General features: G+C 42.1%; 1 protein-coding gene across 1 annotated transcript; it reads right to left on the bottom strand.

The window, feature by feature from the left end:
• Window positions 1–1,853: 1,853 nt before the first annotated feature.
• KNL1 (kinetochore scaffold 1) lies at window positions 1,854–24,007 on the bottom strand. Its single transcript, XM_065636578.1, has 26 exons — window positions 23,938–24,007; window positions 21,699–21,768; window positions 21,244–21,283; window positions 20,964–21,023; window positions 19,401–19,462; window positions 18,846–18,895; window positions 18,347–18,386; window positions 17,217–17,254; window positions 16,820–16,872; window positions 10,770–15,965; window positions 9,875–10,019; window positions 9,584–9,651; window positions 9,359–9,457; window positions 8,230–8,345; window positions 7,849–7,939; window positions 6,796–6,912; window positions 6,065–6,152; window positions 5,557–5,625; window positions 5,050–5,089; window positions 4,845–4,946; window positions 4,309–4,409; window positions 3,963–4,031; window positions 3,707–3,816; window positions 3,010–3,128; window positions 2,066–2,188; window positions 1,854–1,959 (listed from the first exon to the last, which is right to left on the bottom strand). The coding sequence occupies exons 2-26, from the start codon at window positions 21,731–21,733 to the stop codon at window positions 1,854–1,856; spliced, it is 7,137 nt and encodes a 2,378-aa protein (XP_065492650.1). The 5' UTR covers window positions 21,734–21,768; window positions 23,938–24,007.
• Window positions 24,008–24,256: the final 249 nt, after the last annotated feature.

The raw sequence follows: 24,256 nt of genomic DNA, 5'->3' as shown, positions 1-24,256 counted from the left end.
GAGTTCTCTAATATTATGTATCCAGCTCTGTGACTGAGCAATGGCCACAACAAGTGCTGGGTGGGAAAAGCTGTAGTCATGACATTCTCAACAAAATCTGGCTTGCAAAATAATATAGTTTTTGTAAATACATTATCTCTACAACAGTGTTAAACAGTAACACATCAAGTCCTGTAGACGAACAGGTGTTATGATCTCTAAGTCGTAGTGTCCTGGGAGGAGCTTAAATGAGTGTCAAGTACAAATAGAAATTAAACACAAACCTGGAACTGCTTAATTTCTGCCTAATCCCCTTTTTCTACTGCAAATGCATGGCTTGGTTTGCTGTGTTTCATCTGCTACTTTCATTCAATACCCAGAGCAATATCAAACTATGAAAAACCCATTTCAGTTTTCATCGTTACCGGATTCTTGAGCTTGTGAATGAGCTGCAGAAAACAGAACCAGACAAATGAAGCAGCCCCCGCTGGGTAATGCTGCAGCACCCTCCACTGGGTCGTAACACTCATATAACCATCTCAGGAAATTTAAAAGTTATTCCAGGTATAATACCCAAGTCATTTGCAGCTTTGCCACTATTTTTGTAATAAATAAATAATAATAAAAAATCTTCTGCAAAATCCAGGCCATAGAAAGCTAACACTAGGAAATGCAGGAAAAAACAGACAAATTCATCTTACAAAAAGTCCTCCCAAAAGGCTAACAAGGTTATTTCAATAGCAGCAGGGAAATTTTCAGTCACGGGTTTAAGTAGAGCAGCCAATAACCAGACCTTGAAGGAGGAAAAATAACCAAAATGTTTAATGAACTTCAACCTTCCAAATCAAAGGAAAAATTTGTAAAAAGACAAAAACCCCACAATCTATAAACACTTAAACACATGACAACATTTTTAAACCTCAACATTTTACAGAGATACAGAAATTTCCATCTGCCTACGGATGGACAGCAGAGATGGACAGCACTTGTACCACGAACGCGATCGGGGCTGGATCAGTTCCAACAGCTGAACCCACACAATATACACCAGATGTACAAACCCAACCGAGGCCGCACCAACCATGTTGCAGATGCCGCCTAAATTTAAGTAGCTCAGTCTCCTCAATAAATTCTAACGCATTACAAACCCAGACAAGGCACAGGAACCAAGAGACGGATTGTACGGGACAAAGACACTGAATATCTGAACAAAGGTCCCGTTGGAGAGGATCGCGCGGGGGAGCCCAGCAGCTTTGGGTCTGTTACACCACAAAGTCTTTGGCCAAGCACAGGGATCTTTCATCTTCACGACAAAGGGATTTCTGGCTTTGGCCACCTGGTTAATTACGACAGGTCCCCTGGTTCATCAGAGGCAGGACTAGAGTCGCTGTGTTTTGCGAGGGGTTCCAGGAAACTCCTAAAAGTCAAACGTGATGTGATATGTTAAAATGCTCCACAGGAGGGAAAGTAATGACAGCAAAAGTCAGTTCCAGTCATGTTAATTTAGAAAATACTCATCATTGTTTTATACAAGAGCTCTGTAAATCAACCCAGAACAGAATTAACATGCTACCTCAGAAGAATATCCATACTAGGAAAGACTGGACAAGGAGACCAAGAGCACCGGTGACTGAAAGAAGATAAAGGCAGGTTTGGTTTATAGAGACATAAGGAATTAGTCTTTCTCCTCTTTAGAGACATCTGCCCTTCTAAGAACTTGTGGCCTACACCACGCACCCTGGATATCAACCAGTTATGAACAAGATGACTGAAGGGCTGGGTCACTAACAGCACCCCTGTTCTAGTGGGGAACAGCTGGAATTCTTACAAAGCTGAAATCCAAAGACGTCCAGCCTGACTTCTGCAGTCCTGCATCACGAGGGAGCCTGCAGCAAATTCTGATGAATCAAGCTGACGATTCTCCGCAGATAGTGGTACCCGCTGGGCACGCTGGAGAGAACAGCAGAAATCTCCTCCTCCCTGGGAAAGACAAAATTATCACATTTGAGAGGATACAGAACATTTAATTCTCCATCCCTAGCTTTAAACCAAAGTTGTACGGAGCAGTTCTTTCTGTTCAACTCACCCAATATTCCCAATTTGTTTTCGGACAGTGAAGGGCAGGGAGGCTGATGGGTAGTTGGCAGATAGAGACAGGGTCAACTCAAACTTGGCAAAGGCTGCGGAAGCTGAGAACAGAAGCTTCACTCTGTATGTGAAATAAACACAAACACAAAGATCAATACGACATATTCGAATGTAGAGCTACCACTTTGAATTATGTTCCAGAAGTGAAAATGTTGTAATTGATGCAAAAGGATCAATAACTTCTAAAGAGTTCCAGCATAGGCTCACAGTAACTCCATAAATCGGGTTGAAAGAACCTTCCCACTCTAAAACTACCGGCACTCTTGACACTGAGGCAGAGAACAAAACCCCAGCTGTCCTCGCAGAGAATGTTAATACACATAACTCACACAACATTCCAAAAACTATGGGAGAACACAGGGTAATAATAAAAAAAATAAGTTTTCTAGTTAACATAAAATATTCCTAGGTAGCTAAAGTTTTCTGAAGTTTTAAGTAGGGTGGATTTACCTCCATTTCCACAATTCTAAGATTTAGTTTAAGTGCATTTGTCCTTCAATGACTGATTCTGCTTGGCTGAAGCAAATAGAAGATTAAAAGAAACAAAGCACTAAGCTGCAGGTAAACTCTTGGCCATTTCCTTTGTGTTGCTGCACTCTGGCCTAAAGTTTTAAGTGAGATGGTGAAGACAAACAGGAAAGCAGCACAGAAGGAGAGCTTATGTGACAGGCAGGAAGCGGCTGAATCCAAGAACAGCTTAATTTCCATGTATTTGGACATAGTCGTGCAATTGCATTAAAAGAAATTAGATTGAGAGTTTATGCCACTACTTTTAACAACAATTTCAAGAAAACCAAATTGAAAATATTTCAGTGTTTTGTTCCTGATTATCTAGAGACAGTCTGGGAAGCACTGGTGTGAACTCCATCTGAAGTTACTCACTTGGTGTCGTTGACATCTGTCTTCAGAAGGTTAAATTTGCCACCCCATCTCTCCAGGAACTCAATCTCCTCTCCTAAGATCTTGCAATGACTCACCACCAAAGAGACGTCATGAAGGACCTAAGTGGGCAATCAGAAAAGCCATCGCATTGGCACTTGGACTGTGACTATGAGACACTTGAAAATGCAGTTTATCCTAGGAAGTATTTTAAAAAAATGTAGTTTAACTGCTATCTCAGTTTGGACGTGAAGATGAAATTGTACAAGCATAACAACACATCTACATTTGTATATGCATATGTATATATTTGCCTTAAGTTTCTCCTTCCAGCTTTGCCAACAGGCACGCAGAGACATACAGGAACAGTAAATTTGGCTTGGTGATTTAAACCATTAATTCTTTAGGAAGCAGAACGGCATTCAGCTCAATTCTTTAATTTCTACTAGTAGAAAAAAGAGATTTTAAGAAATCGCTAAGGCAGACAGACATTAATGCAGCAAACAAGGAAGAAAACCAGAGCTCTTAGGACTTTTGCCTTCTGGGACAGGTACTTCCTCTCACAGAATTTTCACAATGCAGATTTTGATTTGCACTGATGAAGCAGTCATTCAGCTTTCCTCTCAGTATTGGCCCTATTCTCTGTGACAGAAAGGATTTAATGTCCTTTCAGAGTCTTACAGCTTTCCTGGAACATCACCTGGGGCAAGTAGTGCAGCGAGGGACACTTTTCCTGCCAGCATCCCTGACTCTCAATAAACTGGAAGATGAGCCTTTGGACTAAACACGAAGAGGGTGGAGCTTTTTCCTCTGTAACACAAAAGAAAACCACGTTGCCAGAAATCTTTTAAAAGTCGTACAGTAATGCATTAGCAGATAAACCACGAATTTACAGATGTCTTCCCAAGAAGAGATTACCAGGGCAGCTACTTTCAAGCTACTCAAAAAAATCTTACCATCCAGGAGAGACTCGAAGTTCAGGCTAACTATCTTTCTGGAAGGATCTTCACCGAAAACATCACCATCTGAGGAGGAAAAAAACCCAAATGGTTGTTGTTTCCACACTTAAATCTGGAGTAATAGCGCTTCCTCTTCAGGAACAACCATTCATCACATACTTTTCTGAATTTTCACAGAAAGCACTAATAAACATATTCTCTCTCAGCTTACATGCTCCTGCTGTAGTACGGTTTCTATTTCCTTTCAGCAGATCTTCACGAATATACAAGTTTAGGTTTCTATTATGTAACTATTTAACCTTTCAAATTCATAAAACAGAAACCTACCAGTTTTGCGACTCACCTATGGGGGGTCCAAACACAACGGTGAGTTCAATAGAATCATAAAGAAAACTGAAGACTGCCTGCTGTTCGCTCCATTCAGTGATCTCCCACTCGGTGAAGCTAAAAGGAGAGGAAAGAACACCGTCACCCTCAGTTTCAAGCCACCAACACAATTATTTGAAGGATAAAGATCAGAGTGTTAAGTGCACTTGCAGCTGTTACCACATAATACAGCAACAACATTTTCACTTTCCAACAGAATGTAAGAATGGGTTGGGAACACAAGCATAATGCTATTTTTTTTTTTTTTACGTAAATGTTTGTTTTGGAGTTGGAGGAGAGCTAGACATAGAAAGACTGAATGCAGAGCGTCATGGCAAAGCTGTTAATAGAAAACCAGCACACCACACGTGGAAGTGCAGCGAGGCTTTTATCCCAGGCTGAGATGGGCACCCAAAGATTGCCCAGGTCAAATACCAAGGAAAACCAAAACCATTTATATACAAATGTGAAGCCCAGAACTAGCTGATTAAAACCTGAAGGTCTTTTCCTTACTCATATTTTTCCAGGAGTTCCTGGCAGCTTTTTTCTTTTTCCTGTAGCTGGTTCATCTGGACAAGCATTTGCTCATTCTCAGTCTCCAGCTCTGCCAATTCTCTGCAAAGATAAACCAAGCACTCGGGTTAAAAACCCACCAGCCCTCTAAAAGCTGGATGTGCACACGTTAGGTAAGGTCTTTAGATCCCCTTTGCCATCTTACCTTTGAAGTTCCCCTTCTTCGGCTTTGAGGCTTTCCAATTCTAAGAGAAAAGGAAAAAAGCTACGAGAGGAAAGAGCAGCAAAGCCAGGCCTAACTTGCTGCGCAGTCACTGTTCTTAACAACACAAAAGGTCTCAACTTGATGGCTGTTACTCCTACCTGGCTACAGATATGCAGTTAAAGGTTAGTAATTATTGAACAATTAAAGTGCTGAATACGATAGCCAGCACGCGCTCTTCGCATCACACTGTACCAAGTTCTAAATGCCATGTTTTCCAGGGGCAAAACGGTCTTTTTCATACTTAAACATCTCTGTAATTAGCTATATCCAATGCAGAAAAGAAAGCACTGGTGCTTGCATCCATATCAGAATTAATATATCAGGGCGGGCTTGAGTATCACCCTCTCCAGAATGAAAAAACAACAACAAAAACCCCCAAAAAACAAAACGAAAAAACAACCAAACAAAAACCCAAAAAAACCCAAACAAACCAAAAAGTACTATTACCTTCCTCCAGATTTTTCACTTGCGGCATTTCATCACTGCAGTCTGTTTCCTGTTCTTCCTGGTCCGAATCTACGGGAAAGAAGTATCAGGTCTCTGCAGAACTCCCAGATTCAATACTCAGATTTTATTTTATTTGTCTGTGGATTCTATAAATCTTAGTATTTCAAAACTAACTAAGAAAAATGGACAAAAAGCCAGAAGGGTATCTACCAAAACCCTAAAAAAGTAACAACAAGGAAAACTCATTTTATTGCATTGTTTCAAAGCTGCTACCACGCAATTTGATTTTTACTTAAGGCATTGGAAGAAAAATCAGTTGGAAGAAAGAAGGGAGAATACCCAGAGCATCGTTATGCAGCAATGCCAAGTGCTGGCTGCAGCTTGTGCAGCAAAGGACTGTAAAATTCCAATAAAACACCACACAGAATCTTGAACAGACCATTTAAACAGCAGCTTTGCAGAAAAAGAGAGAAATCGGCATATCTGTCACTGGTGTGGAAAACCATACCTGCCCCCAGAGCAAGGAGACAGCTCTGGGCCTCCTGGATCAATTCATCCATCCGTTCCGTTCTGGACTGCAGCTGGCCGTATTGCTCCTGAGGTGGGAGAATTAGACTCTGCTTACACAAGTCTACGACATGTTTTAAAAAGCTGAATTGTGTTCTGGAACCACCAAATGGATCTTTGCTTGCTAAGAAACTAAAGAAAGCAGCTGAAATATTTTGTCGTTAGAAGGAAGAGGCAGACTGGCAAACACTAAGGCAGTAGCCACGTGTAGGAAGGTGCTTGGTACATAACAAGGGATCTTCCTGATAAGTTTTCTTATGAAGAGAGGAGATAAGACATGTAAGTAAATAAATTGCTGAAGCTTTCTACACTTGCGCGTTTCTGCTATCACAATGCGTTACTTCTGTATTTCCTTGCTAGTTACTGACATTAGTGCAGTATAACGAGCTAACTTCTGGTGGCATTTCCTTTAATACTCCTGTTTTTCACTCTGTTACTTCAACTGCCAAAACCCTTCAGCAGAAGGTTGCTATACTGCAATAAAGTCACTGTCCCAATGTTTTACATTTGCTTATAAATAAAAGGGAAGCATGTTTAATAAGAGAAACCTTTCAAGGGAATGCACTGCTCCACACAAGAATTAGGCTCCTCCACGTGGCAGTCAAGGGCAGACAAAACATGGGAAAGTTCCTTTGTTTCAAGCTCCAGCTCTGCAGCCTCGTGGCACGTTACCTGTGCGCTCTGCAGCAGTTTGCTGTACAGCGTCGCCTTCTCGTTGTGAGCCAAGATTTTACTCTCCTTGGTGAAATAGGATTTCATTTTGTTCAGTTCTGCCCCAAAGCTCTTCAGCTGCAATGAATGGAACACACAGGTGGTATCACTGTAACTGCGGTTTATAGAGATTTGATTAATAAGCTTTCATGTTTGTTACTCTTAGCTAAGGGTTCCAGGTGCTTTCATTGTTCCTAAGTGTAATTCTTCCCAAATCTGGTTAATAACATAGCTGCACTGATACCCTCTATCAGTCTAATGAGCTATGAAAAAATACCGGCTTTTAGCAATTTTGACTCTTTCTTTTCATTGAGTAGATCTTTATTCTTGGCATTAAAGCCATGGAAAATAGAATCTCAATCTACCTTGTCAGTTCTTGTTGGGATACTTTTATAATGCTTCTGTTTTTTAAATAAAAATGTCTTCGGTGTGCTTTTTGTGCCTGTTATCATTAACGTTCTCCTTTAAATACCCTCTGGTTTCATCTATTGTTTTGGCATGTGATACCATTGTTACACTCCAAATCCTGTATGCAGCTTTATTTTTAATGACACATATTTTTCTCATTGCATGTCCTGCAACATCACGTGTCTTTCTGAACTAAATAAGCATTTAAGTTAATGGACAATTCTGCTCCACCAATGAAGCAGCAGAGTCTCTGTGGTTCATTTTTTTCCTTCTAAAACTGCACCGTTTGCGTAGGCCCTTCTCAAGTTTCTCTTTTCTGTCCTCAACTAACCTGAATTCTCAATCTGAATTATCAAGTTTTTCAGTTTTATAGCAACACATTCACTTTAATATATTTTAAAGGGCACATATCCTTGCATTCTTCTGACAAATTAGAAGTTCTCATAGCAGTCTTCCATTCAGAAAATATTTTGCCTTGTATCACCTACCTGCCTAGTTATTCTGTGACCATTCTGGTTTTTATTTTATTTGAATACATCGACTAACCTTACTTCTTCATTATCTTCATTATATATGAAACAGCATTCTCTCTGCATGCAGTATTACCTCTTCATCTGAGCAGGTTCTCATTACTTCCCACAAACTCTTGTTCACGTTCACCAGGAGCTGATCCTGGACATCTACATACGGTTTTAACCTGAAACATGGAAAAAAAAAAAAGTTGAAAGTCTCGTTGCAGTTGCACCAAGCACATAAAGAAGCACATAAATCAAACTTTAATTATCTCCATAACTACAACTCTTCCCCAAGAGTTTGCCCTATACCCGCTAAATATGCAATAAACTGGCTGCCAGCATAAAGTAGGTTAACTATCATTTGTTATTTTTCCCATATGTGATGCATTAATTTTCTTCAGGCCACTCTGCATGAAGCTAGAGCTGAGAAATAAAATTACCAATATACTCTGTGCCTGAAAAAAACACTTACTCATCTATCATCTGCAAAAGGGCCTGGCAGTCTTCTTCATAAATGCGCAGCTTGGGGCGATAAACGTACTGGCTGTACAGGAGGTCTTCTGCGGTAGGTGGGGCAGAAACCGCACACTGGGGAAAATGGGGAAATTGTGAAGAAAAAAAAAGGCATTTTTTTTTCAGAAACAGTAACTTGCAATCCATTCATGTACAGAAACCAGCAAAAGGCCAGAAGCTTTATTTTTGCAGAACAGAACAGAAAACCAATAATGGAGGCAGCCTAACATACTGAAATGATCATTTTCATTCAGGACTCGTCATTCCATTTTTATGCCCCGTGTTTCCTGACTGTTGAGCTGGGACTTCCCTTTGAGACATACGCCTCATCACTAGAGCTCAAACAAAAAAAAAAAAAAAAAGAAAGAGGTTAACACCTTTTTAGACGAGTATTTGAAAAACATGCGTACATGTTTTTGCCTTGTTCAGCACCAAGTTACTACCAACGAGTGGTACTTGTCTGCAAGTGAAAAAAAAAGTTCCCACATCTGCAAGGATTCAGCAGAAACCTTTTGGGATGAGGATACGGAAACTGGGTTCAGGCAGGATAGACGGGTTCAGGCAGGATAGACTTGAGGGGAAGAAAAAGAGTAGTAAAGTCATAGGGAAGGACATATGAAGAAAAGTAGAACAGGGAACAGGAGTGCAGAGCAGCATTTCAGGATTCTGATTGCGGTGGCTGATGGACACAGTAAGAATACAAAGTGAAAAGGTTAGACTGAGCTTCTAATTCTTACTTTCAAACTTACCATCCATAAAACTAGTTAAAAAAGCAAGAATGAGTGTATTTATCCAAGAACAGATAATCTTGAATATATGGTATTCTGTGAAGAGATTTAAATTGACTCTCTTTTTCAGTACTGAGGAGAAAAAAAAGCATCAGACTTATCAAAGGTGAAGAAGCAAAGAGACAAGAGGAAGCACATCATGTGTAACGCACTTGGCACGGCGGAACTGGCTTCTGGCTTAGCTCATGTAAAGACTCTCAATACAGACCAGTTAGATGATAAAAATAATAATTAAAAAAAAGACAAAGGAATATAATTTCAGGTCAGTGATATTGCGCAAAGCAAAGGCCAGACACTCACAGTGGCAGGAAGATGGCTGTGCCGGGGCTTCTGAATCGGAACATGGACTTGAACAAGTGTAAAAAACTCCCCAACTGTGATAACACCGTCCTGAAATTTCTGTAAAGATGAGGAAAAACATACAGATAAGTACATTTTTCGAGCAAGAACGCTTACTTGCATACACGCACACAAGTATTTTTCCTGTTAGGACAAGAAGTGACCATCTTTCAGCTGTTCACATACCTCCCACAAGTTATCTTCACAAATACTGTCTGTGAGGAGCTGAGGCTCCATCTGACTGCTTCGCTGACCTGGCCAAAAGAAAAAAAAATTAAAAAGGGATATTGCTAGGGTTAATAATATTCTTATGGAAATACAAACCTGAGCTCATTAGCTCTAGAAAAATAAAAAGCCACATGTACCGTACTGAAAAGGAATAAATCTGAGAACGAGACTCCAAGCAGTTCCCAGGGGGCAGACAGACCTTTCAAGGCAAAGCGAGGCCTGAGCCCCCCAGCACAAAGCCAGGCTTACTTGTGAGTTCTGCGTCAGCCCTGACCCAGTCCAGAGAGCTGCTGGTGCTGGCCTGAGTGCACTCAGGGCTTTTCACCGACACGGTGGGAGGATCGTCACCTTCGTGAACTTCTACCCGGCTTTGAGACACAGTGCCAAAAGTAACCTAATATCAGCAAGTTAAATATTAAAAGAGTTACATGAAACAGTACAGGAATAAGTCGATCACTAGTTTATTGTAGCTGTTTCTTGCCATTCAGAGTTGTTTCATTTTTAGTGTTGACACATTTTATACCTAACCAGCATATGGCCAGTTAAGCCATTTCCTGTGACCACATGTAGGAAGTAAGGCTGTAAAATCCTTCATTCATTTTTCAAACCAGCAGCCACCACAGCCCACTCTGCCAGCTTTTGGAACTAGTAAATTTCTACTGATGATGTACAAATTTATTTTTAAGGTCAAATTAATGCTTCGAATTTGCACAGATTTTCTTGATTCAGCTGCAATTTGTATTGTCTATACAAAAGCTAATTTAAACTAAACATCCATGTTTGGATTTTAGATAATCGCTTTAGACCTTAGTCTGCCATTGTGCCTAAGCAACAAGTAGCAAATAGTTTGATTCAGTGGACTAAGAGTATTTAGCTGAGAAAGGATTAAAAGGATACTGTGGAGTGGCTTAAAATTGGCACATCCCTTATTCTGTTTTGCATGGCTCAGCAAAGTCACACACATCAAGCTGATTCTCCTGTTTTAGCAAACAATGAAAAACACAGGGGACAACATAGCAAAAGGAGGGCAAACTGGTGATGAAGAGAAACAAGGAAACCTCCCCACAAACCTGCTGACACCCCCACATTTACACCAAAGCGTTTGTTGGTGTGGGCTGTGTCCTTACCAAGGTGACGGGCTCACCTGCAAGTCTCGGGAGGCCTCACCAGCCAAGGTTTCATCCCTCCTGAGCTTCTTTGGACTTTGAACATCCTCCTCATCTTGTTCCAAAGCTCTTTTTGTGTTGTTGCAAGTTTTTGACTCTTCAATTTGATTGTTTTCATTGTGGGAGTTTTGGTTTTTGCTTATCTCAGTGCAAGCATTTTCAATGAATTCAGAGCTTACAGATTCGTTTGAATCCATTTCTTCTAGGAAGACAGGAAGAAATTCTTCTGCTATGAACTGAGAAGGGCTGAAAATCTGCCTACTAGACTTCTGGTTACCTGGGGTTTCACCAGCATTTTCACTTATTTCTGAAACTGGTGCTTCTCCTTTGTCTGAAGGTTTTGCGTTTACGTCTTGAACACTAGAAACAGAAGGATTTCTTCTGTTTGGTAATTTAGGCTGGAAGATACCTAGAGGGACATTTAGTCCTTGGTATTTATCCTTAAGTGCCATGCCTAAATTCGCACCCATGGGAGCAGCTCCAGCTTCAAGGCATGCGTTCTCCTGCTTTTTGGTAGGAAATGAATTATTTGGATCATTTACAGTATTTTTTCCTAACCTCAAGGTATCCTCTGGCTGAGCTGATGATTTGGGCAGCTGGTCAGAACAAGCAGTTTCAGAAACCGAGAGAACTGCAGATTTCCTTCTGATATTTTTCAGTTTTGAACAAATATTTAAAATACCTGATCGTTTAGGTGCAAGAGCGGGATCTATTTGATTTCCCGGACTGTCACTGACCAGAAGTTGCTTATTTTGTTCAGAGTTTATTTGAAAGTCTTTTGGAGGTGTCTCCCCTTCAGCTGACAGCCCCTCATTTTCCTTTGATTTCATGTTAGGAACTGGAACAAGGTTTGCTCCAGCCAAACCTAAATCTTGACCTAAACCTTCCTGTCCAGCTGAATCACTTTTCAGTACTTGATTTCTCTGAGTACTACGTGCATCTGGAGAACCCAGTTGCTGGATGAGGGGTGGAACGCGGGACACCACATCCCCATTTTCCTCACTGCAACCCACAGGCCCGGGACTTGGAAGCCCGAGAAGCGCTCGCTGTGATTTTGGGTTTTCTGGAGGCGCGAGATGCTGCTGCCCGCTCCCAGGGACAGTGTCATCCGTGGGTAGGGGAAGATCCTGTGGTGCCGGCACATCCATAGTCTCTCCTGCAAGGGAGACCGAACAAACGGGATCTGGTGTTGTGCCACTGAGGACTTCGACGGCTCCTTTCCCGGTAGGAAATGCTGCGGCCGACAAAGCAGGAGAGGGAATGCTGGGCTTATCGCGGGATTTTGTTTGATATTCACCATTCAGGTCTTTCATATGCAGGGAATCGACTTCATCTCTACAAGACGACGAGGCTCTATGCAGGTCTGGTTGCTGAGTGCTTGTATGTGACACGTCTTGGTTCTCAAATCCAGGAATACCGTCATTAACAGCAGCGGTATGAGATGCAGTTATTTCCATATCATCTTGGTTATGGGGAAACACAATGGTTTTATCAGCAGGACCTCTGTCCTGTCCACCAATCTTACCACTTACTACAGCTGTGTGAGTTTTAGTGATATCCATATCCTCAGCCAAAGCAAAAACAACGGTTTTGCTCTCTGAAGTGGCCTCCTGCCCTACCTGCTGAGACAGGTTTAATCTGTCCTCATGTAAGACTCTCTCAGCAGGGTGAGACTCGGTCATGTCCATGTCAGCCTGGTATGGCGCGAACGTCCCCAAGGCAGCAACAGGAACAGCCTGGCTGAGCTGCCGACCTCGCAGAGGATTTTCTTCCAAAGCTACGTTATGGGCTTTAGTGATTTCCATATCATCCACAGCAAACACAGTAACTTCGCTATTTGAAAGCGCTTGCTCTCCAGCCTCCTTACTTGAGTCTGGTTTAGCATCACACACAACTTTTATGGTAATTTTATCAGCAGAGCAAGACCTGGTGATGTCCATGTCAGCCTGGCTGCTCGTGAACAGAAGGGTCTGAGCGGGATGCGCTGAGGAGACGGGATGAAGCCCTCCCTCATTTTGCGAGACAATTTCATGGCCTATTGCGGCCGTGTGGCTCGCTGTGATCTCCATGTCAATATTCTCATCGCTCAGCGAAAATACAACAGTCTTTTCCCCAGTTGTTCCCTTCAAGCTTTTCCTTGCAGGCCTTTTAGCCATGTTAAGCATCCCTCGAGACACAGTCCTTTCCGCAGATTTATCAGTTGCAACAGTATCGAGTCTACTTATTTCCATGTCATTATTGTAGGTAAAAACACAAGTTTTATCTCCAGAAACTAAGGATATTTCATCAGTCGAACTTTTATGCTGCAAAATTATTTTGTTGCCTGCTGAAACTTGATGACTCCTGGTGATGTCCATATCAGCATCTTCTGAAAATATGGTAGTTTGCTCACCTGCAAAAGGCAACTGTTTTAAACCAGTCATGGTTAACATCTTCTTGACAGATACCAAGGAGTACACATCAGACTGCTCCTGAGGATTTATTGTCATCGTGACCTCTTTTTTTAAGGACATTGTTTTATTTTCATCTTCAACAAGGTATCCAGGCACTGCTTTTCTTTCTGATAAGACAGGGTTGATGTCAGGAGCCATTACCGCACAGTTTCCAGTCAAGTCCATGTTTTCACCAGAGGGAAACACAACAGACTTTTCCAAAAACGAAGGCAACTGGGACCTTCCCCACTGTGGCTCAGCTGTCCGGGCCAGGAACGGCTCTTCATTCCCCTCCGGCCACAGGCCAGCAACCGAGGGAGGATTTCTAAAATCCTCTTCGGAAGAAACTGTTTTACCAATTGAAAAATCTCCCTCAGAACCTACACGAGTTGCCAATCCTTTGGTTACTACCTTCATAGGATGGGTTTTCTCTTGCCTGTCTGAGATTGGGCAGTCTGCATTTATTCCTAATATTGTTCCAGGTGGTTCGTTTCCTTTCATTCCAGAGGGAGCAGGTTCATTGCTGGAAATAAATGAACCTCTTGGAGCCAAAGGAGTAACAGTTTGCTTATTTGTGTTCATTTTCAAATCCCCACATTCCATTGCTATGGTCTGACTTGTGATGTCTGCCCCAGAACTACCAGAAAACAGCAAGGTCTGGTGTTGCAGCTGCTTGGATATTACATTATTTTGATTACGATTATTCTCGTATTCTTGTACTATATGAGCAGGAGCAACATCAAGGGCAGCAGGATGAGTTTTGGTTATGTCCATGTTTTCATCAACTGAAAATCCGCACGTTTTGTCATTTGTGCAGGAAACTGAAGCATTTAGAAGGCTTTTTCCCAAAGGCTGAGACACAACAACTTTTTGACTTTGCAAAGACACGAATGCACTGGTGTCAGTGACAATATTCTCAGGGACTTCTCTCTTTTGCTCCTGTAATGAACACAAGCTCTTTGCACAGGAACTGGGACCACTTGCCTGAGAGTTTGTTTTTCCAAGCTTCGTATCAACCATTATCCTCTCAAGATCTTTAGTACTCATTTCTATAGCCTGGCTTCTTTTAACATTCCCACCAATACTGGTCACCTCAAGATTTTCCTTGTCCATATCTAAAGAATTTGCACCTTCACTGATATTTTTGTTCTGGTTCTTTCTTGAAATTATTTGACAATGCACTTGTTTTGCTTCTGCAGTCATCCTGTTGCTTTGATCGTGGATGGCAACAGCATGGCATTTTGTTACTTCCATTTCTTCCTGTTCATTTAAAGTGGGAGAAGTAGGTCTGTCACCAAGGAAATGAGGTTTGCAGGTGACAGAGGCAAACACTCCAGCAGGTTCATTTTCCACATTCTTCCCATCGTCCTTGACAAGCCAGGTTTTAGTCAAGTCCATATCTTCTGAGAATATCACTGTCTTCTCACCCGGCAGAGAAACATGCTGAGAGTTTGCTGGTCGGTGCTGAACTCCACCCTTGAAAACATCAGTAGACACTGAATTTGTACGTGATTCAAACCCAACGTTCACTGAAGCAGTCCTGGGATCCTGGGTTACTCTTTCGATTCGTTCATCTGAGCCCAAAGATAGTTCAAGTGCAGTGTTTTTATAGGACACGGAAGCTCGATTATCTAAAGATGTCAGACTCCTCGTCACGTCCCTGTCACCGCCTGCAGGACATCTGGTTTCTGCTCGTGAAGAGTTTGTATTAACTGGCTTCTCAAAGGGTTTATGGCAGGAACTGTTCATTTCTTTGGTGCTGTCACTATAGATTACATCTGTGTAATTCCCAGTAATTTCCATCTCATCACATCTAGAAAAAACAACAGTTTTATCACCTCGGAAGACGGTCTCAGAATAAATGGATCCTGGGATGGCGGAAATTGTTCTGGCCTCTTGTTTGACAGTTTGCAGCACTGGAGGATCTCGTCTGTCTTCAACATTTACTGGGTTTTTTTCTGTACAAAGTTGAGTGTCCCGCTGAACAATTAAGTGCTGATTAGATGCTCTCTTTAATACAGAATTATTTGACTCTGTGGCTGGGAAATCCATTTTGACGTTTAGACTTTGATTCCCGACGCTGGAAAAGGGCAAAGACATTTTCGCAGTGTGAGTGGTTGTCCTGTCCCTTCCGGCAGCTGCGAAAGCCTTGGTGACACCCACACACAGCGACGGCTCCAGCGGAGCTTCCCCAACGCCAACCGCGGCTTTGGCAGCAGGCGTCTGGCAGTTCGTCATTTCCATCCCATCGTCCTGCCCTCGGAAGATTTGTGTTACATTGCAGCTGTCTGGTGGCTCACGGGAATACACAAATTCCACTGACGATCGTGCCACGTCTTCCGAGACTTGTGAAGGGACAAAAAAAACATTTTCTTTTTCAGGTTGCTCAACAGCACTGGGTGCCTTTTTGTTTGACTTCAAGCTCATCAAAAATTCATTGAAATTTATTTTTTTTGCAGTGGTAGCATCTTCCTTCTGTTCAAAAGATGGGCACGGATGGTTTGAAGGGTCAGAAAAAAAATTAAATTCCTTGCTCGTTTCTGCCTTTTCATTGTTACAGTTTAACCCAGCCAGAAACGACGTGATATCTATTTTCTCAGTTTCGTCAGCTTGGTTGTTTCTCTGGTTCCGAGTAATCACTGCAGTGTGACTGGCTGTCATGTCCATTTCGTTTTCATCTGAAAAGATGAGGGTGGTGTCAAATCGATTTGTCCTTTGAATCCCATTGTCCACATCATGCCACTAAAAAAAGAGGGAGAAATTACAGTTACTGACACTTAAAACAAATGATACGATGCTTTACTCTATTTGAAATCTATTTGAAACAAAAGTCAACTAATGCAGTCCTAAGGTTACAGCTATAGCTTTACATTCTTTTTTGGAAAAAAAAAAAAAGGATTGAGTTCAGTCCTTCTAGATAAGCAATAATACATTCAAGAAAAGGATGACAACTTAATTATCAGCACATATCATATTTCAATGGCTTTTTTTTTTAAAGAATGTGTCTCAGTTTTACTGTTGGGCAAAGACTTCATATCCAGACATATTTTGGTAAGGATGGAACAATTACAGAGCCTTATGGATCAGTATTTTCTATTTCTCTACAGCGGTTTCCACTTCCCCCCCAGCTGAGCCAAAACCTCGCCCAGCTGATCCCGCACAAGCCCCAGAGCAGCAGCACCACGTTGGATGTTGTAAAACACATTTCCACCACTGACAAGGGAGATTTTAGTCTCTTTGAGAGAGATGACTTACAGTTTTAAAGCTGTGCGAAAAAATTGGCCAGTAACAAGATATAACACTGTATTTTATCAAACATAATGAATATAGGTTAGGAACAGCTTCACGTTTACTTCAAATTACGGATGCTATTTTATAAATGCAAGCAATAAAATGTACTAGAAGCACAACCAAATACATCACCCAGAACGAGAGACAGGTTCCATCTGCCCTTTACAGCCTCGTGGTACACATCTTATCCACACTAGATTTTAACTGGTTTGTTAGAATGTTCATTAACAAGAGGCAACACATGGTTTTAATATATTTTGGACACTGATACTTTCAGCACCAAAAAAATGAAAGCCTTCACATACCTCGGTCTGCTGTGCCAACGCCTGGATGGGGGCATGAAGCAAAGTGTTCATCCCTGGCGGAAGAAAGGGAAATACTCCATTTGTTGTACTATTTTCTTATTATTTTATCCACTGAGCTGGAGATCTAAGCACTCATTTTACAAATACCACTGAGTAAGTAAGTACAATTAAAAGCAAATATATCCTGAAAAATATTTTCCGTACTCCTTTCAGCACGTGCAAGTGCTACTCACACTTCTGCTTTGTGATGCTTGTAACAGCTTTGTGGGCCAAAGCCCCTTCATGCAATAATTGTCTCGGGCAGGGAGATTGTTGTACGAATGTTGAAATTATTCAAACAGAACCAGTAGTTTTGAGTAGACAGTCATTTTGTTATTACATCTATTTCCAAACTCACCAGTGATCTCACACGGAACAGCTTCAGGTTCTTCATTTCTACAAAAGATGGTTTAGGTAAACAGTTTGTTACAAGATTTCAGAACAGAAGGCATCAGCAGTGTGCTGAAAAGGCACAGGCTTCTACTGCATGGCTCACATGGGACCAGGCAGGGATACCAGACACTACGGATGTGCCTTCCATATACTCTAATTTGAGCTGCAATCTTATTTTCCCCCCCGAGATCCTCTCATCTTAGCATGCCACAAACCACCGGTCAAACCGCACACGGCATTTTTATTTCCACAGTGACAAGTCAAAAAAGAGAAAAGATTAATTATTTCTTTTTAACTCAGAACTTCCAGTTTCAGTTATTCCCGCTCCTTTGGGGAAATGAAGCAGTGTTCCCAAAGCCTGAAATCATCGTGCTGTAAAACAAACAGGATACAAGGACCAGCTTGTGTGGTTTTCTGTCTAACTCCTCGTGCCTTCTGCTCTCCACTCTTTTATTTATTGCTCTTTCAAGACCAAGAGACCTCAGCTAGAGTACTGGTCTTTATTTATATAGATGTGTGCGCACACACACGCATTACTATATTGGGTTGATGCATTTAAAAGCCCGAGTTAACTGCAGTTGTACACAAGCTGTTTCCTCCCCACACATTTTAAATGTAGGAAATCCCCCTGCACACAGAGGAACTGTCTAGATCTGTTACTTGACTTACCAGGTCATTTAAATTTTAAAAATCCCATCATCATGCTTTATCTAGACCAGAACTTTGAGGCCAGACTAAGACTTTACCTACCTCTGAGGGGAAAAGTTATGGTAATAAATATCAAAGGCTGTGTCTATCAGCTGTGGAATCTGGTAGGTCTTTCCCAAGCAATCCGCTTTGGAAGGAAGCAGTCTCAAGCCGTAATTGTTCAGTTTTTCAGAAACCACCAGCTTTTCGTGAGTGACCAACACAGTTAAATGCTTTTTTTGCTCTATCCCTTCTTTCATCAATCAAAAACACTGAGCAATTTTATATCTAAATAAATAAGTATGCTGAATTTCTTTGAGGGGCAATATTTTGATGGTTCTGTGTTACGTGAAGAAACCTATTTGTAGGACAGAACTCTATAATCATGGGAATATTTTTCAAACTTACTGATTAAGCAGGACATCATTCCCCGTATCTGCTTCATGCTCTAAAAATAGTAAGGAAATTATGTTACAATGTGAGAAGCACGATCAGAATATTTGGAGACAAGAGTAAACTGCACAGAAGAAACTGTTCTGAAGTCCTTGCTCTTGATGTGCCTTCTTATTGTGGCAAAACCCCAGAGAAGCAAAGTACCTGAAAATGCATTAGCTTTTCAGATTCCTCCTAGGTAACCTTTGACAGAGCAAATACGACATTCTGCTCAGCCTTTTGATCTAAATCCCCAGGGCAGATTTTGTCCTAGGTGCATTTTGTCTAAGAAAATAATTCCTTTTCTGAGCTACAAGGTCCACAGTACCAGAAACTAATGGGTTTTCAGCCAGTCCATGATGAACAGCTGAGCACATTGTCCCTTACCTGTGACTGACAGGCCCGACTCCTTAAATTCGGGCTGAAATCTCATTGCTAATAGTCTGCGAATCCTATCAGGAGAAAGGAGTTTTACCTGCGCTTTCTGATGTGTTATTCTTAAGATCTCGCTGGAAGACTCTGCAGCTAGAGGAAAATCAAACAAACAAAACAGAACCACACAACTCAGTTTTTGAAAAACACGACTATCTGTTTTGAAGCAAACAAATAAATAGAGTCGAAAAAAAAAATCAGCCCCAATTTCAATCTTTTCCACATGGTATGTTCTGAAATGAGATATCAAAAGCCAGAAGCTTACTGAACCCAACCATGTTTTCCAGAAGGAAGACGCCCTTATCATACTTAAGATAAAAATCACTAAAACATTTATCAGGAAACATAAATTCCTAATTATATTGAATTCACGGAGCCGTTTTTGTTTTGTCTTGTTTTTCTGGCTAGGAAGATAAATTGCATAACGGCTCTCTTAGGGCTCAAAATCAAGTCAACGGAACAAGTCACCAGTTTGCCTTCACCAAACAGTCCCAAACATACACAAACAGCAACCTTGCTGTGACCACATTATTACCCAGAGCCCACATTTTATGCTGAAATAAAGGATGCAGATCTGCATCCTTCATGTCAAACTTACTTTATGGTGTTCGCAAAGCTGACACGGCGAGAGTTTTTCTTACGTTTTTCTATATTGATATCCTGACAATAAAGAACACAACACTGATGCACAGAGAACTGTTCCTGTCCCATCAGCCACAGTAGGCACAGCTTTTCATGGGACACAAAACCAACCAAAAAACCCACAACTGTCTCAAAACAGTGATGTATGAGCCCAACAAGTCCAGCAGATAATTACCAACATCCTCAAACTACTTCATAGCTCTCCAGCTTCTCCTGACATAAAGATGACTCCTAAGAAGCAGGATCTAAAGACACTTTGTGAGAACTGCCAGAATAGCAGGGATGAGGATTTTTGTCTGGCATACAAGGGAAAATATATGTAGTTGCTTAACAAGAGAGTTGCAGGATTTTTATTTTTTCTTTAGTTTTCCATTATGACAACTGAAAAAAAAAAATAGTAGTAATGGTTTGTCTTTATGGCAAAAAGGGAAGGATTCATTTCCTATTGAAATGATGTCAGCGACTACATGATCATACCAATGCAATGGTACACGGTATGTAAGGATGCAATATTACAGACACTGGAAAGCTAATTCATCACATCACTGCGGTGCCGTTGTCTGCAATGAGCTCCCTGACTAACAGCTCAGTCCCAGGACAGTGGAACACTCGGTGTTCCAGAAAACACCAAGTATTAACACTTCTGTGCACAGGGCTAACAAAGCCTATCAAATACCTATTTTTTTAAAAAATCATGTCAGCACCACAAGCAGTTATGAATGAGGTCACACTCCTGTATCTGAGTCTTATATGGCTCATTAGCAGCACTGTCCATCATTGCTAACAGATAAAGTTTAAATGAAGACTGTGAGCTGCTCTTCGCTCCCAACCCCGTTTTGAAGTAGATGTGTTGCACATAAATATTTCAGGTTCGTATTCCATATTCTAAAGAAATTATTAGAGGCTTTTTACTGAAAGCCTCATATGCTAAAAATGAGTTTTCAAGTTCTGTAATAAGCAACACATAAATCATATCAATATATGCTGCAACTAGATGATTAGTCCACTGAACACACCCCAGGTGGAAACAGCATTTAAAAAGAAATCCAAACTGAACAGGCCTATGGTTACAATTCCTAAGAAACAACAGACTATAAACATGAAATATGTTCTGCATATATTTATGGATTAAAATGTTTATTTTTTTTAGCTTTTACTTCAAATAAATTGGCAGGCTGTTTCTTTTTTTCAGATGTAAACTCATCCTACAGACGATACCAGTTTGTACACTAGTGGATCAAATTCAAGCCAAATGGACTACAGCAGCAAGTTATGCCTGTTAATCTCTCTTTATTCCTCTTTTCTTGACAGAAGAAATACTCTGATGTAAAATAGAAGTATAAGAAAAAGTCGATGGGTTTCTTATAATATCTAGTACTCCAAACATTATCGTCCTAAGCAGTTATTACAAGAGTTTTTAAACCTGCATTATTCTAGAGACACAGTTTAATCAGCGACAAGTTGAGGAGCAAACTGAAGATGTTAAGAGCATCGGCAAGAAAGGACTTAATAGACTTACCTGCGTCAATTCATTCCCATTTCCCAGATCATCAAGAGGATTTCGCGGAGCCTTTAAAATCTAAAAGAAAATATAATAGTTGATAAGATCAGCCCCAACTACGAGAGCTGATTACTTGGCTGGAGAGAATTTCTAAGAGTCACCGTGCCCCAATCAATCACATCCATCTGATAGGCTCTTCATTTGCTTTTGGAAGGTTTTGAAATGTTCCTCTTTACAGCTTCCCTCTCCTTCCTTCACTCACATGGTTTTATTTTGAGAAATGCCTTAAGTTACTCACAGAGGACAGTCGCTTCCGTCTGATGTGCTCTGTATTGTCACTAGAAGGAGAAAAAGGAAACAGGTATTCAGGAATAAACTTGAACCAAGATGTATTACTGCCATGTTTTTAAGGTTAATAAATTGATTTCTCCGTTATTTTTACAAGTGTGAAATTAAATAAACAAGCTTGCTTGGAATAGATCATTCATTCTAGCACTAGTTCCCAAAAATAAGCTTTGGAAAATTCAGCAGGTTGCCATCCAGACCCCATGGTCATTCAGTCTCCAGACAATCCACTGCTGAGATTTCCTCAGCGCTTTCCTACACTCGGTCAAAGAAACTGCCTGTTCCTATTCACAATGGAAAACACATTGCATTCAAGACATGCTGAAGAGCACACAGGGATTAAGAAACTTTTGGCTCTAAACGACCACATTTATACCACAATAAAATTCTTAGAAGTTTTCAACTTACTTTTCCGTGTTCGGGTCTGCATAAATATTGTCCATTTCTGAAGGATGTGCTTCTCCTATAAAATACAGTCCTGAAATCCAAAAATATTAATGAACGTCGGTAAGAAAGTTGCATACAGCAACAACTAGATGCTGGCCTTAGACACTGTAATTTTTCTCTCCATCTTTCTCTAGTCACAGGAATGCACTGAAGTGTGACAGGCCCCTCAAGTCCCCGTTTTCTTGTTATATATCATATTATAAAACAGCTGTGCTGACAGTTTAAGCCTTACTGGTTAGGCATCCTTTTATTTAAGTAACTGGTAACTGTTAGAGATAAATGTGACCGAAGCTTACACAACACAAAGTTTGCTAGTTCGCTCTGACACACAAGACAATTTTTCAGTCACTACTTCTCCCCGCACCCCAAGAGTATCTTCCATCAATGCAAGTAACTCCCATTAGCACAGAAAAACACACTTATCAAAAGCTGCATAAAGGGATAAAATTAATTAACCCACACAGACAGACACCAGTGCTAACACAGAGTTAATATTGCCTAATGTTTCTCATAAACTGCAACAAAACCCGGGTCTTTGAATACCAGGTTAATATTCCTCAAAACTTCCATCTCCTGACAAAGGCCATCAAAAAGATGTACCACAGAATCAACACTATGAGATCAATACATGTAATTTTTGGTGCAATTTCCTAGACTTCAATGATGATCTTTATCTACATGCACCCCTTCATCGATAACTACACCAAGTACACTTACAGGAGAGCTATATGCAATCTGACAGCATTTATCGCGTTACTTATTGTCCCCTTGCTAAACCTCAGCAAGCAACATTGTAGGAGAAACCCTTGCCTAAGCAAGAATTGAGGGATTTGTTAAATTTACCATCAAGTTTTACAATTACAAATGGAGAGATCACACAGAACTGCTCAGCGTTTGCGTTTCAGTCCCAGGCTCTGGGGTCTGCGGGTCACAGTCCAGCCCATGGCAGGTTCCTCGGGACATTGTCCCTTCCAGCTCGAAATATCTCCAAAGGTTGAAAGCCCACAGTCTCTCCAGACAATGTTCCACCATTGCATCCGTTTCCCCCCTTAGGTTTAAATGGAATTTCTTGTATTTCATTTAGTGCCCATTGCTTCTTGTTCCTTCACTAGAGACAACTGAGAAGAGCCTGGCCCCGTCTTGGTTAAGCCCTCCCATCAGGAGCTCAAACACAATAATTTCCCCCCAATAACCAACACCCACTGCTCTCTCTTGTCCACCAAGCCAGTTACCTCCCTGTCAGCCATTTAAACCACAAACTGACTCTTATTTTCCAGGCTAAGACTAAGCCTTATGTAGGAAAAAGATTAGCAAAACGCTAAATCACATAAACCGCTGTTGTGTATTATTGGGATATTGCTCACAAGGCAGAGCAGAGTTTGAGTTATGGGGGGAGGAAAAGGAACAATCTTCTCAGAAACACCAGTTTGCTCACAGGCAGTGTTTCTGCAGGGCGAGAAAGCCCAGCCTGCTGCCAGGAGGGGCTCTGGTCCGGAGTGCGCGTCCCCGTCACCCTGCTCAGCAGTCACTCCTTCTTGGAATTATTGACACGTCTTTGACCCACACGCGTGTGGTGGCGAGTGGAGGTGCTTTCTTATCTGTTTATGAAAAAGCATCACTTTTTGTTCTTGTATTCGATAATTAAATACCTCCCTGTTCCACACTGCGGACACAAATAATAATTCCACACGTTTGTTTACAACTGACGATCTTACAGATCTCCAAGTCTCCTCAGTCTGCCCTCTCTCCAAGAGCAAGAACCGATTTATTCGGGCTCCTGCCGAGGCCGTTTCGAGTCTCGCCGTGTTTCCCTGACAGGACCGGCCGAACAACCTCCGAAGGCTGAATTACGCCTCGTTATCGCTTCTATCCGCGTCTTCCCCAAACGCTGATTACTTCGTGCTGACCCAGCCGCATCTACCGCTGGGTTTATCAGGCGATTCCCCTCACGCTTCGATCCCGACCCGGCCCCCCGCTGGAATCTCCTCAGGCCCGGGCCCGACGCCGCTCAACCCGCTCCCGGAGGGGGAGGCCTTTCCTCTCCTTTCCTCTCGCCCTTCGCCTCCCCTTCGCGGCCGTTAACCCGCGGGATCCGCCCCGGGGACACGGTAACCACCGTCGCCTCAGGCGCTCCCGCGCTCCCCCGGCCCGGCCTCTTCTCGCCTTCCCCCCGCCGGGACCCGGCCGCGGCCGCTCTCACCTGCTGCTCCGGGCGGGGCCCTCCCCGGCGGAGCTCCCCCCGCTGCTCTCCGTCTCCGTCTCCGCCGCCAGCCCCCCCGCGGGCTAAGCAGCCGCCGCTTCGCTATTCAAATCCAACCGCCGCCCGGCGCGCCTGCGCTTCGCGCCAAATCGCCGTCGTGACGACAGCAGAGCGGCGCTCTACGGCGGCCGCCGTACAGCGTGGCGCCCCCCAGCGCTCCGTACAACATGGCGGCCTCCACAGAATCGGTCCGGTGCCCGGTGTTTCCGTACTCCCCTCGCCAGCGCGCCCCGCAGCCGCAGCGATGGGGCTGGCGTGC

This window comes from Caloenas nicobarica, chromosome 5 (genome assembly GCF_036013445.1).
Source record: "Caloenas nicobarica isolate bCalNic1 chromosome 5, bCalNic1.hap1, whole genome shotgun sequence".
Taxonomy (NCBI): Eukaryota; Metazoa; Chordata; class Aves; order Columbiformes; family Columbidae; genus Caloenas; species Caloenas nicobarica.
The sequence above is the reverse complement of the archived record's forward strand: the minus strand, read 5'-3'. Positions and strand labels throughout refer to the sequence as shown.